This window comes from Eublepharis macularius, chromosome 14, assembly GCF_028583425.1.
Source record: "Eublepharis macularius isolate TG4126 chromosome 14, MPM_Emac_v1.0, whole genome shotgun sequence".
NCBI classification, from domain to species: domain Eukaryota; kingdom Metazoa; phylum Chordata; class Lepidosauria; order Squamata; family Eublepharidae; genus Eublepharis; species Eublepharis macularius.
Genome location: NC_072803.1, coordinates 7,534,922 through 7,552,925, shown reverse-complemented (window position 1 = coordinate 7,552,925; position 18,004 = coordinate 7,534,922). Strand labels below are relative to the sequence as shown.

Sequence of the window (18,004 nt, the reverse complement as noted above, 5' to 3'; positions counted from 1 at the left end):
GCAGTTTGCAGTTCTTTCTCTCTCACTCACTCATCACCAAAGTAAAAACTACAGGCTCCATCAAAAATGAAATATGAACTAGCCATTGGATACAGAAGACAGAAAAGAAAAAATGTGTCCCTCGAGTATTTTGGCAGCCATTATGAGGTGTTTTTCTCCCTATTAAGACTGTTAACTAGTACTAAATATGAAGATCCATTCATTGGTTTCTTTCAGCCTGGATCCAAAGGAGATGTCCTGGATAGAATGAAATACTTGGTATCACTACTATTCTCAATCTTAATCCTCCATAAGCAGTACTAATTCGTGTCACAATCAGTTCAACGCAAGGGAAGGTTTTACGTGTGTTTGGCTGCCTCCACCCAAATAATTACCTCAACCCCCACAGCTTTCTTCAAAACCAGAAAATCACGCTTCAGTTTGGTTCTGTCTCCTAGCAGAATAATACGCCTGCTGATAACTGTCTAGTTCTGATAGATGGCAATGACCCCAACTGGCAACTTTTTCTTGAAGGGGGGGGGGACAACCCAGCATGCTCATACTAGATTGCTGCTCCCTGGGATATGGCTCCATAACAGCTGGTGCAGTCTGTAATATATTGGAGATGGTGCTGATGCTCAGTGCTTTACTTCCAGGTTCTGCTGTAAGAAAGCAAGTCCCTCATTAAAGAGCAACTCATGCTTATTTGCAATGTTCCAACACAAGGTTTCCTGATGTGTACTCTGTGGTGTCCCAGGGCTCTGCAAGGTAGCAGGCCTTCTCCAGAGCAGAGGATGTTTGCTTTGAGCTAGCAGCGAGAAAAGGGGACAATCTATGCCTCTGCTTCCCCTTTACAGGCCCCATCTGAGCAGGCTCTTGCATGGAAAAAGTGGTTGACCCAAGTTCCCCAATGCAGACTACTTACATTGCGCCTGCAATAGAGGAAATGAACGTGTGAAGAGATGTTCATCAGCACTCCTCAATAAAGAGCAGCCGCTGCAGAGAAAAGCATGGACACTTTGGATGATCAGGTTTCCTGCTGCAAGATCCAACCAGGCACAGCAGTATCTTAGAAAGTAGAAGAGGGCTGCTAACCTTTGCCTTCTTTTTTATTTGGGGCTGGATGTTGCACTGACTTCCTTTCCCTTCCACTGTCACAAAGACACTACTGGCCCACACTTCTACCTGTACCTCGGTGCTCCTGCTAACACAGCAGTGCATTCAGTTTTGTTAAATGTGCTTGCCTGTTCACCTACCGTTATGCAGCCATGGACGGACAAGGTTGGAGAGACTTCTAAGAATTGCTGCGCTCAGGGACTCGGGAGAGGGGGAACTTCGAGAACAATGTGTGTGAAACTGGATTTTCATATTAAGCTACAGCAAAACCAGAATATAGAACAGACTCGATGCTGCACCCAATATCCAACTTTCAAGGATCATTCTTGATATCAGTGAAGGAAAAAAACAAGTACGCTCTTCCCATTAAAATGCAAAAACATTTTATCTCCCAAAACAGTGACTTCGTAATTTTGCAATGTTCTGATATAAATTATTTTTTCAAGAAATCTAAGAAAGATACAAGAAATAAAAGAAAAAGCATTCCAAAAGGACGTCTATGTATTGGGGATACCTATTGAATTAACAATCATGCTATTTTAGGGCCTCTGGCCCATTTCAAGAATGTCACTGAGGTTCCGCAGTCAAAAATTTGGGGAAACCATGTTCCAACAGAAGCTACAGAAAGTTGGCCAGATCCTTTGTCTGGAAAGAGCTTCAGCCCGCCATTTGCAACAACCAGTATGAAACCCCTCCCTTTTAGTGGATCATGCACCCAGAAGGCTGCTTCACACAGCAGCTTAGGGTGCATATAAGTAAATATTGTGCTGCTTTTTGCTTAGTGTGAACCATGCACCCAGAGAGCAGCACAAATATGTTTTGGAAGAAGGCAGGCAATACACAATTGCTTGTCCCCCTCTTCTTAGAAAGGAACTAAATGGTACCAACATGTCCTTCTTTACCAGAGTGTAGACACAGAGATGGACAACAGAGGTAAAGAAAAATTTAAGATGATGACTAGAAATGCCTATTTTGTTTTAAGGGGCCTACCAACACTATTATGTTACCCAAGTACTGCAATCCAGCAAAGCAATATAACTAGTAAACTTACAGTGCAATCCTAAAATGAGTTACTCCAGTCTAAGCCCATTGATTTCAGTGGGCTTAGACCGGCGTTAACTCTCCTTAGGATTGCATTGTTAAGTATCTTGGCTGCTCATTAAAATAAAAGCTCTGAATTTCAAGGAAAATGAGCATGCTTTCGAAAGCGATGCACTAGTTTTCATCAACTGAGATCTCTCAACTACCATGAAAGCACTGTAACATTTCCTTCCAGTCCAAACAAGAAACAGTTACTTTTAGCATACGACAGGGCAAAGCAGCAATAAAAAATCTTCTACATAAATCCTCCTGCCAGCCTATTTCATTATTTTAGTAGTAGGGGCTTTTGACACTAAAATATATATATTTGACAGAAAATACACAAAATAGATATCAATTTCAGAAAGACATACTATTTCCTCCAGAATTATTTTCAGCATTACTTTTTGCAAAATCACAACAGTGGACTCAATATATGAAGTGATGAATAGCTTCTCTTCAGCTTTGTCAGACTACAGATAAAAAGGGAAGCAGGTATATGCAGGGTTGTTGTTTTTGACAGCCATACAATGCACTACAGCTCTGATCCTTTTTGATATTTCAGAATCCCATCTAAGTCCTGGTATACCCAGTAAAAAAAAAATTAAAAAAACTTTTATCTCACTCAACCATGTGTCACCTGCTACAAGTGAGAGATTAAAACTTTCCAAAGCTAGCTTGCCTGCTTTCCGACCTGTATTCTTCTCTCCCTCTATTATGCAATTCCTTATGACCATGAACTGAGGAAGACAGATGTTACGTCACCCTGTCGCCTCAGTGAAAGCCAAGGATGGACCCAAAAGGCATTAAAACTACAGAAGTTGTTTATTTTAATAGAGCTTAGGGGGAAAGAGACATATTGAAAAGACTACTGCTATGTTTTGAAAATAAGTAAAATAGATTATAGAGCAACAGGACGAACCTAAGAGATGCAAGACTTCCTATTCTCAAGTTTTACTTAAGAGGCAGTAATGTTAAATGGAAATGAAAAAAAAATGTAGACTGGATTGGTTTCCTGAAAAATACAGAAAAGGGTATTATTAAATTCACTTTAAGAGCCTAGAGAAATATACCAGAAATATGAACAAAGCAGAGAATTAATACAGTTCAATTTGTAAGACAGAAGACAAAGTATGATGGAGAATCAGGATGAAACCATAGTTATGTTTGTCTTTGAAAGTTGTGGCCATTCTCAGTACAACAATGCTGCAAATTCAATTCTAAAATCACTAAGAAGTGGACAAATTGTAACCTGCAGATGTCTAACAATTTATAGAGCTGGAGGTATAGAATGAAATGGGAGATATAAGGAACTAGAGAGCTGCTGTTTCCAGAATGTTCTATACAGGGGTCATTTCATAGAAAAAGAGCTGGAGGAACTCATTAACATAGCTCATTAGAATAACTCATTAGCATATTCCATGCCCCTTGACATCACTGGAAGTGTCATTGGCATAACTGATTTGTGTATGCCACACCCCCTGACATCACCTATCCTGGCTGTTTTGGACCCAATCCTGGCCATTCAGGGCAGAAATTAGGCCCAAAATGGCAAATAGGAGCTGAAAAGGGCCCCGAAATGGTCAGGATCGGGCCGCTGCTGAGTGGGAGAGTGATCCACCACCCGTCAGAGGCCCGATCCAGGTCGTTTCAACCCCAATGTAGGCTGAAACGGGTCCAAAATGGCCAAGTCAGGTGGGCAGGGCCACCTGACATGTGACCTCTTTGGGGAACTGCCGGAACTGCGTTCCTGCACATTCCCCCTCGAAATGAGCCCTGGTTCTATAGAATGATCCAACATAATCAACTCTAGATAAGAATATCGTTCACCTTGTTCTCAAATTCTGTCATTTCTAGACCTCTTGCATTGCTCACTGGTTGTCTTATGCAGTCTGATTGCACTTCTTTATTCTGTAATTTGCTGAGTCTGACTATAACAGAAATAAAATGAATGTTTTGCAACTCATTCAAACTGAACTATGAAACAATTACATCCTCATAACGTACTTTTTAAAATTCACTGGTTTATTTAACATAGCATCTGCCTTACCCTCAAGACTAGATGATTATTTAAAAAAAAAAGTTTTCATGAACATCCAGAAGGCAAGGGCAGCTCTAGCTTTAAGGAGTTCCAAAATAAGGAAATAAATAGTTCCTCGCCCCCACCAATCTGCCTTCAGTCAAAGAGGAAACTCCAAGCAAGGCCTCTTCTGAGGATCTTACTATACAGGGGAGAGTGGCTATTTTAATACAAAAATCTCCACAGATGAGATCATCTGCAAGCTGAAGAATGAGCAAGTTCAGTTCTGGCCACAAAGTATCCACCCTGGTTTCAGTCCAAAGCCAAGAGGAAATAAAGCATCCAGCAGCAGCTCCTAAACTCAAAGAATTTATGCATACAAGGCTTGAATACGAACCATTTCCTTCAAAGAAAACTTGTGCAGTTATTTTATGCAGACAGAAAATGTATGCCCAGTTTGATCCAACATAAGACTGAAGAAATAAGTACTAAGCAAGTAGACTATATGTAAACCCCTGGAAGAACCAAAGGTTCACTGCTATTTAGGATATGATAAAGATTATGGACAAGTCAATAACAACAGAGACCTAGTTGTCCGGCAAGTAAAACCAGATTACAAAACACTATGCTTGAAACTGACTTGCAAAAAGGGCAAAGAACTTTGAACTTCCCTCAATCAAAAAGAAAGAGACCTATCTGCTACCAATATAAGCCTAGAAAGGTTACCCAGGCTCTGCTTTTCTCATGCCACAAAGACAACCGATGGGCTGCTTCCTAGGCTTAGTGGATAGACTCCACCTCATAGGGTTACAGTGTTTATAAAGTCAGAGCTGAAATGGGGAGGGGCCATGAAAGCAATCTTATCACCATTACAAAGAGAGAGTCTTCTAGGACAGAGGTCAAGCAAAAAAGCATGAAAAGTAGAAGCTTCCCATCATATCAGTTACTGTTGTTACTACACAGGGCTTTTTTTCAGCTGGAACACAGTGGTACGGAGTTCCGGCACCTCTTGAAAACGGTCACATGGCCAGTGGCCCCGCCCCCTGATCTCCAGACAGAGGGGAGTTTAGATCACCCTCCACGCTGCTGCTCCCCTCTGTCTGGAGATCAGGAGGTGGGGCCACCGGCCATGTGACAATTTCCACCGAGGGCAATTTAAACTTTGAAAAACTCCCCCTTTGTTCCAGCTGACCCAAAGTGACGTCATTGCATGGTCCCGGGAACACGTACGCACTTTGCACATGTGGTACCAGGGACACCTCCTCCCGCCAGGAGTTGCCCCCATGCTGGCAACCCACTGAGTTCCACCACCTCTTTTCCCAGAAAAAAAGCCCTGTTACTACATCTGGACTACAGACAGAAAGGAAAGTTTCACCAGCATCAGCAAGTATTTTAGCATGTTCAGGAAGTCTGTGCATTTTTTACTTTAGCTGTTCCAAAATGATAATAGAGACTATGCCTTCTTTCAGCATCAAATCACTATCACTTCTATCACAAAAAAGATCAAATAATTACCATGTTGGTCATCTGTAAAAAAAATGGAAACACAAAAGTAGTGATTTTAAAATCACTGGGATTTTAAAAAATAACTTTAGCAAGCTCCCAAGTTCCCCAGAACTGTTCATCAAGCTGGATTTTTTAAAAAATGAGTGGAGAAGTGAGATGAAAACAGTAGGATGGGAAAGGTTAAAAGCTGAAGAATGCATTCATCTTTATATTAGAAAAGCTGGAGATTAATTTTAGGTGGTGCACTAAGTAAAAAGTTAATAAAGCCAGACTGGGTAGTGTATCCCCAGTATACTCCCATAACCAAAGTTCTATTGCAAAGAGGTTGTAAGTAATCTTCCCATTGACAAAGCCTTGTCTTTGACAAGTCAGTTCAGCTATTCCCTGCAACAAAGACTGCAGACAGCCACTTTGGTCAAGTAGAAAAATCCAAACACAGCAGCAGCACAATATCTTTTATTAAGGCTGACTAAAATGTCACATACCATGAAATCTCTTCCTGCCCCTTCCCTTTATGGACTGTGTGCATCTAGTCTGAGCACATCTTTATTCTACCCTTGTCCTAAGGTGCTCGGGATGGCACAAATTGTTCTCTCCTCTTCCAGTTCATCTCCACAGAGATCCTGCGAGAGGGGAGGCTATGACTGGCCTGACATCTTCAAGCAAGCTTCATGGTTGAAGAGGGAGTTCAACTTGGGTCTCCTCAGATCCAACACTCCAACCACTATACCACTCTGGTTCTCACTCTGCTGAAGATTTCTGAGGAGCTCAAAAGCTTGCTCACTACTTTGTAATAATTTGGTTTGTCCTGGTAAAAGGCATTGTGCTGTTGATGTTCCTGGGTATTGTCTAGTAGAACTTGCTTTTTTTGCCATTCCGGTGTTTCAGCAAGGAGCTAGTTTTACTAAAAGCCTAACTTCATTCACTTCCTAATGATGTCCTCTAAAAAAAATGTTATGACATAAAGTATTTAGGCACATGCTCCACAGAAGAAGAAACCAAAACATCCCCATCTTCATATTATTTTTCTGGAAGACTGAACACAAGAGGAAATGTATGTACAACTGTCTATTCAAAGTTAAAATAAGCTAAACACACTACACCCACCCCTCATATAAACAAAGGTCTTGTTACAGGCTCTGCTAACACCTTAGAATTATCTCACTTAGCCTGTCTTGTAGCCAGCTCTGGAATCTCTGGGTTATACTCCTGCTGTCTGAGACTCAATTGCAAAACAAGTCCTGTGGAACAGTTGCAGTAATCATCACGAGGTCAAACATTTGGACCAAACTTCACTTTGCCTCTTGCTTTGAGACAGTGAAATAGGAACTACCCACTTAGGAAGAGTCATAGAGTACTTGCCAGACAAGACAGCTAACATTTTTGCTTTCAACATTCTTCTCTGTATGTTGGTGAATTTCAGCTCCACTATTTGAAGCTATTGTGACTCCTGTGTTTTTTATTTACATTTGTTATCCCACCTATGGGATGGGGAAGAATTAGAAACACACAAGTTTAAAAATAAAAACACACACCATATGCAACTTCTTATGGAAATCCAAGAGCTGAAAAACCACAGCTCAATAGGACTTTCCTACCCTGTAGGCCCAAGACAGATCTCCTAGGTTCCAGTACTGCCTGCTTTACCAAGCCACCTGTTTCTGGAGGAAAGCACAGCAAGAGAAAACCAAAGATAGAGAGCACTGGTGCAGGATAGCAGTGGAAATAAAACAGTGAAAAGAGCATATTGGAGTCACGTAAAAAAGCAGATTTCTCCCCTACCAAAAGGATTCAGACAACCATCCACTCTTGGAGAACCTAGATAAATTAAAAATATTGCAGTACTGCAAACCAGTATCATGGATGACAGAAACTAAGCCTAGATTGTATATGACTGAAGAATGTGAATGTACTATTTGATAAGCAAACAAGCCAACTTATTAGCTATACTTTCCCACTTAGCCAGAAAGGCCCTTCTACCAAAGTCTAAACGTTTTGCATCCACAAAAACAGGAAACATTTTCAAAGTCCAAATTGAGAGATGCTTCCAACAGTTACTCCTACCACCATGATTGAATACCAGAGATTCATACACAGTACATTCAGACCAACAGGTTGGAAGCACTGAAAACCAAATTAGCAAGTAAGCATTTCAATTCCAAATCTAACCACAATGGCTTGATTATCAGCAGATCTCAAGTGGCCCTGTAATTTCCAAAAATAAATTCCAACCTTATTTAGCTGGGCCTGTTAACCTTTGTGCATTTCACACTGTTAGAAGATTAACACTAGAAGAAGTTCCAATCAAGTGTTAAACAAAACAGGGATGGGGGGGGGTGCTCAAAAACCTTTGTCATACTGACCTGTCCGTGATTGCGGACTGTGTGCCACTCATTGGAGCCCTTGGCAAGGAGACGATTTTTTAACCAATCTGCATCATATTAGTTATGTCAATGTCACTGTCACTTTCCCATACACACACTCAAGTTCAGAATCCAGTTTATTCCAAAAGAGGTTTAGAAGATGAGTTCCACTAAGAACAAAAACAACAACAGCGTTCTTCACAGTCACTGAAAAGATCCATCTCAGGGAGGACTTACAAAACCCCACAGGGAGCCCTCTCTAGTCAAAATCTTCCCCGCACAAAAAACAAGGGAGAAGACCTTCAGAGACATGATTCAGCCTTCCCAAAATCTTGCCGTTGCCAGCACTCTGAAAGGGGTAAAACAACTTGGTGGAAAAGGTGGTGTTGTCAAGTCGGTAACTGTCAGACAGAGGCATCTGCTTCAAGTTATTCCCGACCCTCGTGTCCAGTCGCGACAAGTGCAGTAACTCTTCTTAAGTCACAATGATGTCCCACAACAAGAAGGTAAACAGAGAGAATAGCTCTTCTTCCCCGTCCAAAAAAACCCCTTTCCTTCAGGGTTTAAGCAATCTCCTTCCTCCCCCTCCAAGTGACAGGACAGCCTGCCTAAAACTGTCTGAGGTGAATTACCTCTCTTGCCCCCGCCCAAACACCTGTCTAGGATATAGTAATGACCCCTTGCCAAAGGCCTCCTCTGGGGTGAGCTCCTAATGGGTGCTGTTGTTATTATTAAGGACCCCAAAAGGCCTTAGCCCAGGGGGGTCTTCCTGGAAGGGAAACGCTGTTACACTCTGGGGGGTCCCCCCTTTTTGAGTGCAGGGATGTGCGGACCTGTCTAAAAAATCCTACCCTTTTATTGGAGGGAAGCAAAAGAGGGCAGTCCACACTCCCTCTCTGGTACCCAGAAAATCACCCTCTTAGAGAGGGGGGTTTATTTCAGACCCTCCCCCTTGCTGGGGAAGGAGCTCCTCCCCAATAAAATAGGAATTGGAGAGGGAGAAGCTCCCCCACAAAAAGGAACTGGAAAAAGAGAGGGACAAGCCCTCCTAAAACAGGAACTGGAGAGGAAGAAGCCCCCCTAAAAATGGGAATTAAAGAGGGAGAAGCCCTGTAAAATGGGGAGGGAGAAGCCCCCCAATAAGAACTGGAGAGGGACAAGTCCCCCTAAAACTTGGAATTGGGGAGGGAGAAGCCCCCTAAAATAGGAAGAAGCCTCCCCCCAAAGGAACTGAAGAGAGAGAAGCCCCCCCCAGTAGGAATTGGAGAAGAAGCCCCTCAAAACAAGAACTGGGGAGGGACAAGCCCCCCTAAAAATAGGAAGTGGGGAAGGAGAAGCCCCCTAAAATGGGGAGGGAGAAGCCCCTCAAAAGGAACTGAGGAGGGAGAAGCCCCCCCCCTAAAAAGAGGAACTGGGGCGGGAGACGCAGGAGGCGCCTCACTGGGGCCCAACGCGGGGCTGCCCCTCGGAGCGCCCCCTCCTCAGCGCGGGGCCCATCGAACTCCGGGGAGGGCCGGGGAGGAGGAAGGCCCCGCTCGGCCTGGGCTCCCCTCAGGCCCCCGAGCGCCGCATCCTGCCCTGACAGGACGGAGGCCAGACGGGGCTCGGCCGCTCGCAGGCCCCCTCAGGCGGGGGGGGGGGGTCGTCGGCCGGTGCAGGCCGCCGCTTCTCCTTCTCCTGCTGCGGCGCCTCTTCAGTCCCACTCGGCCGCGCAGCCCGGGCGTCGACGAGGCAGCCCCGGTTCCGGGCGAGGCGAGGCGAGGCGCTCCTCAGGGCCAACCGTCCCCCGCCGGCTTCCCTCAGGCAGGCCCGGCCTCGGCTCGGCTGGCTTCGGCCGCGCTCGGCCCTTTCCGGCGGGACCGGGACTCGTTTCCTCCGGGATCAGGGATTCGGTCCGTGCCCCGCCATTCCTGCCTCCCGAGAGGATCCATCCGCTTCATCGTGCGCCTGCGCCAGGACCTGGACCGAGAAAGAAGTCCCCCTTTATGAGTTATAGGAAAAAGGAAGCGTAGGATATTGGCCAGTGGCTGTTCTATTGAGCATTTCATCCTCTCCTGCACGGTTAGCGTTTACAGCCCCGTACTCCCTGCTCTCAAGGGTCGCTTGCCCTCCTCCCGGTGGTAGTTGGAGAACTCCCGGAATCACAACTGATCTCCAGGCCGGAAAACTCAGTCTCCCTGGAGAAAACAGCTGCGTTAGAAGGTGGATTCCTGGAGATTTGGGGGAATGGAATTTAGGGAGGCGAGGGACCTCAGTGAGGTATAATGCCATACAGTCAACCTTCCAAACCCGGAATTTTCCCCCCCAGGGGAACTGCCATCTGGAAATGAGATGTAATTCTCAAAGATCCGCAGGCCCCAGCTGGAGGTTGAGATCCCTAGCACAGTCCTGGTTATGACATTCCTGGACATTGATGGAGAGGAGGCAGATGACAGCCTGGCTGTGACATGGATTCCAGCTGCGCCACAGCCCATCTACTCGAATGTGTGCACTAGGGCTGGAGGAAAAAACCGGAAGGCGCAGGAGCTGCAGATCTTAAGGGAGGGGCTACTTCATTTGTATTCCACTTTTCTCCCCAATGGGGACTCAAAATAGCTTACATCATTTTCTTCTCCTCTATTTTGTTCTCACAACGATCCTGTGAAGTAGGTTAGGCTGAGAGCCTGTTTCTGGCCCGAGATCACCCAGCAAGCTTCCATGGTGGAGTTGGGATTCGAACTTGGTTCTCCCAGATCCTAGTTCAACGTTCTAACCACTATAACAGACCGGCTTTCCGTTAAGAAGTTTTTTATTAAGAAGTTTTTTTCCAGATTAGTAAAAATAACAGAAACAAAAAGAGGGGAAAAAAGAACAGCCAAAAAAGAAAAAAGCAATAGAAATTAGGAATAAGTACCAATTTTCTCTGTGAAAAGATATATAAATATTACATATGATATCCTAAGTCCAAATTTACCTTTACCATTCATCATATCGCTTAACTCCAAATTAACCCTAAGTGACTACATCTCCTTTTCCTCTAAAACAGTTTCTTCACCTCTTAGTCTTCAAACTCACAAACCATTAGTTCATTTTTCTCTGTTTCCCACAAGAAGTCAATAAGGGGCTTCCAGGTATAATTTATCCAGTGACTTTTACCCTAATCAGAGACGTAAGTTTAGCCATCTCAGCATACTCCATCATCTCCAGCATTCGTCTACTGTAGGTAATATTTTAGGTTTACGTTTTTGAGCATATAACGGTTCTCGCTGCTGTTGTCATATACAAAAAAAGTGCACCATGACTAGCTTCTAACTGTTTGTCCATTAGTCCCAACAAGAAAGCCTCCAGTTTCATTTGTATAGTCATCTTTAGAATCTTATGAATAATTGCATGTATTTTTTCCAATGTTTTGGGGGGTTTTGCATGTCCACCATAGACATGGTATAACAGACTGGCTTTCTATCACCTCTAACATGCCTTCCCTTTGTCATATTTTCTCTGAATTAAAAAGCTCTAAATGCCTTTTCTCTTAGGAAAGGTGCCCTAGATCCTTTGACCATATGGCCACATGAAACTGCCTTATACTAGGTCAGACCCTTGGTCCATCAAGGTCAATACTTTGGTTGTTGTGGATTTTCCGGGCTGAAAATCCACAACAACCATTGTTCGCTGGCCGTGAAAGCCTTTTCAATACTGTTCACTCAGACTGACAACAGTTCTTAAGGGTCTCAGATCAAGGTCATCACACGACCTCCCATCTGATCCTTTTAACTGGAGATGCCGGGGATGGAATCTGGGACCTTCTACATGCCAAGCAGATGCTCTACCACTGAGACAAGACCCCTCTCCAAACACTTGAACATTTGGTAAAGAGTCCAGTAGCACCTTTAAGACTAATCAACTTTATTGAAGCATCAGCTTTCGAGAGCTACAGCTCTCTTCGACGATGCATCTGACAAAGAGAGCTGTTCTTGAAAGCTTATGCTACAATAAAGTTGGTTAGTCTTAAAGGTGCTTCTGGAATCTTTACTATTTTGCAACTACAGACTCACATGGCTAACTCCTCTGGATCTTTGAACATTTGCGTCGCTCTTTTTCTGCACCTTTTGCAGTGGTAAAATATCCCTTTTGAGGTGGGAGAACCAGAATTGTATCCTGCCAGTCTTTCCAAGAGAGAGAACAAAGCTACCAATTTGGTTTGTCTCCATTACAAGCAGGGATTTTTTTCTGGGAAAAGAGGTGGTGGAACTCAGTGGGTTGCCAGCATGGGGGCAACTCCTGGTGGGAGGTGGTGCCCCTGGTACCACGTGTGCATGTGCAACGTGCGTGCATGTTCCCAGGACCATGCAATGACATCACCTTGGGTTAGCTGGAACAAGGGAGGAGTTTTTAAAAGTTTAAATTGCCCTTGGGCGAAAATGGTCACATGGCTGGTGGCCCCGCCCCCTGATCTCCAGACAGAGGGGAGTTTAGATTGCCCTTCGCGTGTTCCAGCTGAAAAAAAGCCCTGGTTATAAGAAATCATTTTTGACAACCAGATTACCTCAAACAGATTGCATCTATTTGTCTTACAAGAAAAAAAAAGAGCCAGGTAAGGAATCATAATAGGCAGGAGTCCCACCCAGCCTTCCAAAGAGAAAAGAAAAATGCTCCCTGTCTGATTTTGGTATTCTTGGATCTGAGAAGCAAAAAGTGGCCCCAGATAAAATATTTTTGTCATTCTTGACAGTCAGTCATCAGATCTAGGAACACATCACGCAGACTTTGACTAGTGCTGGGGGGAAAGATTGGGGTTTAAGGAGCAATTTCAGACAACTCATTTTGTCTCTAAATGATACCCATTTTGTCTCTAAATGATATCTATCTGATCTTGCTGCACTTATTCCAGGAAGGCAAAGAATGTTTCTGGTGAACGATTTTGATATTCTTGACTGTAGATCTGGCATAAGACCATCACACCCGTTTCTTCTGCTCCAGCATAGCTGGTAGTAACCATAGCTGCAAAGTGAAGTTAGCAATTCTTGGAAGACCCGCTGTCACCAATACTGCATACTTTTAGACCACTTTGTATACTACGTTCCTAAAAGGCATAAATACAGTTTTACAGAATGCGTGGGTTAGATGCCCTTCCCCACATATATGTATATCACTCAAAGTCTCTCTACACAAGACATCTGATGTGAAGAATACATGTCAAGAGATACAATGTTAGCTGGGAAGGGCAGTTTAAGGTGACAGAGCCAGCGACAGGGCAAAGGCTTTATTATACATTGGAGCTGTGTGAAGGGGCTGTGAAATGCCAGAAGGGAAACTGCAGCCCATGATAACCTCTCTAGGTCCAAGCTCGGTTCTGCAAGGGAGCTCCAGCCCCTTTCCATTCCTCGCTGCCCTCTGATTGCAATCTTACACTGTTTTAGACTGGAGAGGTGAAATTGACACCCTTCCAGAGGCGAAGATGAAATTAACAAACCCTCTGAGGAGCGATCTCCACCCGCTCTGTCTTTTTAAACTATGCCTCCCAGCTAACATTGTGTCTCCCTACTCCTGGCGAACATGTGCTGAGGCATCTCATGTAGAGAGTCTCTCATTCAAAGACTGAGATCAATCAATCACATGCTACAGCACTTTGCCATCTGCTGCTGAATTTTAGTACTGCAGTTTCCACGTTCAAGATCCATAGAGCAGGGGTTGGGGTAATGTGAGAGCCTGTTGCCACAAAAAGAAATCGTGTGGAGCTATAATGGAATGCTTATCCACGTCTCATTAAGGCTTCTAACTGCTCAGTGTAAAGATTTTATCTTTTATTCTGAGCAGTCTTCAGACCTTGAAATGAGACCTGAAAACAGCTTCCAGTCCTTTTAGAGAAGCGATTTGTCAGTACAAATATATAACTACATGGGTGCTCTTTCATCTTTGACAGCCAATTAAAAATAGTGGACAGTATCAGATAAATGTTCTCTAATTGTGGAATGGACCGGTGATGATCTGCTCACTTCACTGTCCATGTCATCTTTGCTGATTTCTATCTCTTATCTTGCAGCTGGACTTAGTGGCACTTATTGGCTAGGGAATGTCACATGATTAAAAATATGAATAATTAATTCAATCTCAAACCAATCATAGTTTATCTATGGTATCACAAGGAAAAGATCTTAGAATTCCACATAAGATAACTTATAGAAGTGCTAACCCAGATAGCAGATTAAGGGCTGAAAGAAATCTGATGAAGATCTAGGTGAGAAACTTACTTTTGTAACGTGTGTTATGGGAACTTCAATGCATTTCATAGTAAATAGTTGATTTAATTGAGAAATGTCAGGAGACTAATTCCTGTCGCCTTTATCTGTTCCATCTTTGTAGGTTTTATATTAGTGATCATTTATATTTTGATATCTTTATTAAAAAGATTAGAGTTTATTTTAATAAAAGAAATCATTAAACTCTTAAGAGGAGTCTTTGTGTCTTGGTGGGGAGAGTACTACGAGAAGAACTCTATAGAGGCAGGGCTTTTTTTCAGGGGGAATGCGGGGGAACAAAGTTCCGGCACCTCTTGAAAATATTCAGCAATATGATTTCAAAGAATCCCGTATGTTTCTTCCTCATTTCCCTCTTGAGAGTTCTGCCTCCTCTTTTCCTAGAAAAAAACCCCTGTATAGATGCATGAATGTCTCAAGTTGGCAGAAATCCTCACATACACAAATGGGAATAGAAAGCAAAAAAAAAAAAAGGAGAACTATGTCACAAAATACAAGTCTTGGTTCCTGTAAATAACCCTGTTCAACTTTTCTTTGGCTACCAAACGTTTTAGGTATGGAGTACCCCTGTAAACACAGCCATAGATTGCACAGTTTACTATGTATGCAGTGAGAACTGTTGCAGAGGCTGCATAGTCTGCACCACTTCACACTGCAAGTGGAGCATCATATCTGGAAAACTCTCATATGTTAAAAACACAAGCAAAAAAACCCCCCAGCATGGCAAGCAAACAGAATGGGTAGAAGCTTTCTCGGTGCCATGCTTATTTCTTATTTGCTTGGAGGTTTCTTTTTTTAAACAAGAAGGCTCTGCCACCTCATTTCCCTTGGAGTGTGGATGAAAAGAGCATAAATAACCAGAGCTTTTTTTCAGGGGGAACATGGTGGAATGGAGTCCCGGAACCTCTTGAAAATGTTCACATGGCTGGTGGCCCCGCCCCCTGATCTCCAGGCAGAGGGGAGTTTAGATTGCCCTCCACGCCGCCCACCTCTTTTCCCAGAAAAAAAGCCCTGTAAATAACTATGGACTGTTGTTATCTTTTCCTCCTCAGTCCACCCCACCCCACTGTGCAATGGGAAGTTAGTAGGAGTTTCAACCCACAGGTTTTTCCCACTTCCACAAATGCTGATTAGATGTCTCATCCTATTGACTGCATCAACTTACATCTTGAGTCTCAGTGAGATAGGTAGACTATAAATAACATAAATCTATCAGTAAAAATCCACATTGTGCTCTTTTTTTTTGGTCATTATTTCCACAGGACGCCATCCTCCACTTCTGCATAAATTGTGCGCCACCCGATTTTTCTGCAAATGTTTTTTCTTCATTTTAAAGCAGGAAAAATGTCTTTCCGGACATGGCATTCTTGGGCCGATGGTTCTGGAAGAGAAGGAACGCCATGTGCTTGAATTAAAAGCCCCCTCCCATGCATTTTCAAAATGAATCTGCCCCCACCATTTTATCTGTCGTTGCTGATGCCGACACAGTAGAGATCTTTTGTTTTTTGGAAAAAAAATTTGTCACACTGACATCATAGCACTATTCTTCAATTACAACAATAAAAAAATATAACAAATTCCACTTTTCTGGTGAAGGCGGATAAGCGTAACGGCCATGTACTGCATTCCACAGGCTTGTGTGGGTATGTTTGTATCTAGCGCCAATCCTTCACGTCCATTTCACCCCTACTTATATTACAGAACACCATCACACTATTCCTGGCACACCATACAACTGCAGTGTAATATCAGGATTTTTTCTGTTTCTTACGCATCAGTAATGTTTGAGGGAAAAGGGACAGCAAGGGAGGATACTGTCAGGGCTTTTTTTCCAGCTGGAACATGGTGGAACGGTGTTCCGGCACCTCTTGAAAATGGTCACATGGCCGGTGACCCCGCTCCCTGATCTCCAGACAGAGGGGAGTTTCACTGACGGCGATTTAAGCTTTAAAAAACTCCCCCCTTGTTCCAGCTGACCCAAAGTGACGTCATTGTGCGGTCCTGGGAGCTGAGTTCCACCACCTCTTTTCCCAGAAAAATAGCCCTGGATACTATAATAACACAAAAGTTAAATAGTGCTATGATGAAATTGCCCCCCACACACCCCGCAAAAAGGTCTCACCAGCTATCCAGTTATTGGGATAGTGATTTGAGGATTCTAGTACTGTGCTATTCTATGGCAGTGCTATGTATGCCCCAAGAGATAAACAGGACCACCATGGAAAATGTTGGAAGAGGAGGATTCAGCGCTGTCCCTTTCCTCAGGTTTCAGAGGGGGACAAACCAGAGTAAGAAAGATAGAGAAGTCAGGGCAATCTGTTTACTGTTTACTATTTACTGCTCTGATGGTCCTTTGATATGCAGATTGCTATTCTCAAGATTTCCTCCTCCTGACTTCCTCCCTCTCATGTCTTCTCTTCCTGGCATTGTTCCAGGCAACATCTCTCTCCTTCTCCTCCCTCCATCTTGGCAGCATGGATGTAGGATTTGTCCTAGCATCCATGCCCATCCTTAGACTAGACAGGTAGTTAGGATCTATCTCTTCTCCTTTCCTATCAAAGTATGGAATTCCTACAATAAAGAACTCTTTATTTCTTTTCTAAATATAAGCAAGTGTATGCTTTTGTTATTTTCTCTCCTGCACACACAGTAGCCAGCAGAACCAGCTCACAACCACCTATAATCACGCTTCCTATGCCAAATGATAGACTCCACTAATGGCCCAAACATGGTATCCTTTAATTAGGTTTCCGGGGCCTACATACAATTTATTTATCAGAAAATCCCTTCTGTGTAGCAGAGACTGGACTTGAACACAAATTTCTAAGGCAAAGTCTATCTCTCTGACTCCCCTGGTCCATGCTAGCTCTTTAAGGTGTTTTGTTTTTCCTTTGCAAGCATGAGGGCAGAGCCCAATACTGTTTTTCTGCTCAGGCTGCCAATTCCTCATTGTAAACATGTGGGGGGAGTGTATTAGGGTCTCTTCATCCTTTTGAGCTATTTAAAGTTTTCTGAGTCACTTTCTTAGCAGATTGAAAACAAAGCTGAGTGCTAGGAAGAATTTGAGATTGGTATGTGTGCCTGTGTGTGTGAGAGAGAGAGATGGTGAGTGTTTCGCAGAGAGAACTATTAATGAAGCTTTTAAAAATTAAAATGAATACACAGACTGTAGAAAGTACACATTCACATTATCCGGGAGTGGGGTCTATTTTTTTTTAAAGTCCCTTGGAAGAGTCTCACACATACCAAAAAAAGAAATGGAACAAAACTCGATTTATTGACTTAGGAAAAAACAAAAATTGGAGCTGCAGGCTCCAGCATTCTGATTCCCAGAACTGTAGTGTTCTGAATTTTTCAGCATCCCTCTAGACCTACCATTGCATCTCCAGGGAAAAGCCAGTCAGTCGGCAGAAGCAGAACCCGTTAGGAAAGGAGGTTAGTCCACGTATTTTAGTTTGTCAGAAAATCTATTGGCAGCCCCTTAGGGCTTTTATTCCGGAATGCAAGAATTTTATCATTGTTAGGCCACTGCTGCCAAGAATGCAGTTCCTTTAAATCGCAGCCCAAGGCCCAGCTGGTGTCTCTTATATACTCACAATACAGGCTCCCCCTCTCATTGGCAGAACTGCAGTGATGTCACGGAATGTTCAAAAGCTGAAGAAAGCAGCTGTTGTATTTTGTAACAGAACTGCTGCTGTCTTTGTTTC

At 43.5% G+C, this 18,004-nt stretch overlaps 1 protein-coding gene across 2 annotated transcripts in view; it reads right to left on the bottom strand.

The window, feature by feature from the left end:
• ARHGEF12 (Rho guanine nucleotide exchange factor 12) overlaps positions 1 to 9,863 on the bottom strand; it is a 115,153-nt gene extending 105,290 nt beyond the window's left edge. For both annotated transcript variants that reach the window (XM_054998577.1, XM_054998579.1), the window contains exon 1: positions 8,065 to 9,863. In XM_054998577.1, the coding sequence (XP_054854552.1) occupies positions 8,065 to 8,096 (32 nt within the window). In that variant the 5' untranslated portion in view covers positions 8,097 to 9,863. The remainder of the gene's footprint in view (positions 1 to 8,064) is intronic.
• Positions 9,864 to 18,004: the final 8,141 nt, after the last annotated feature.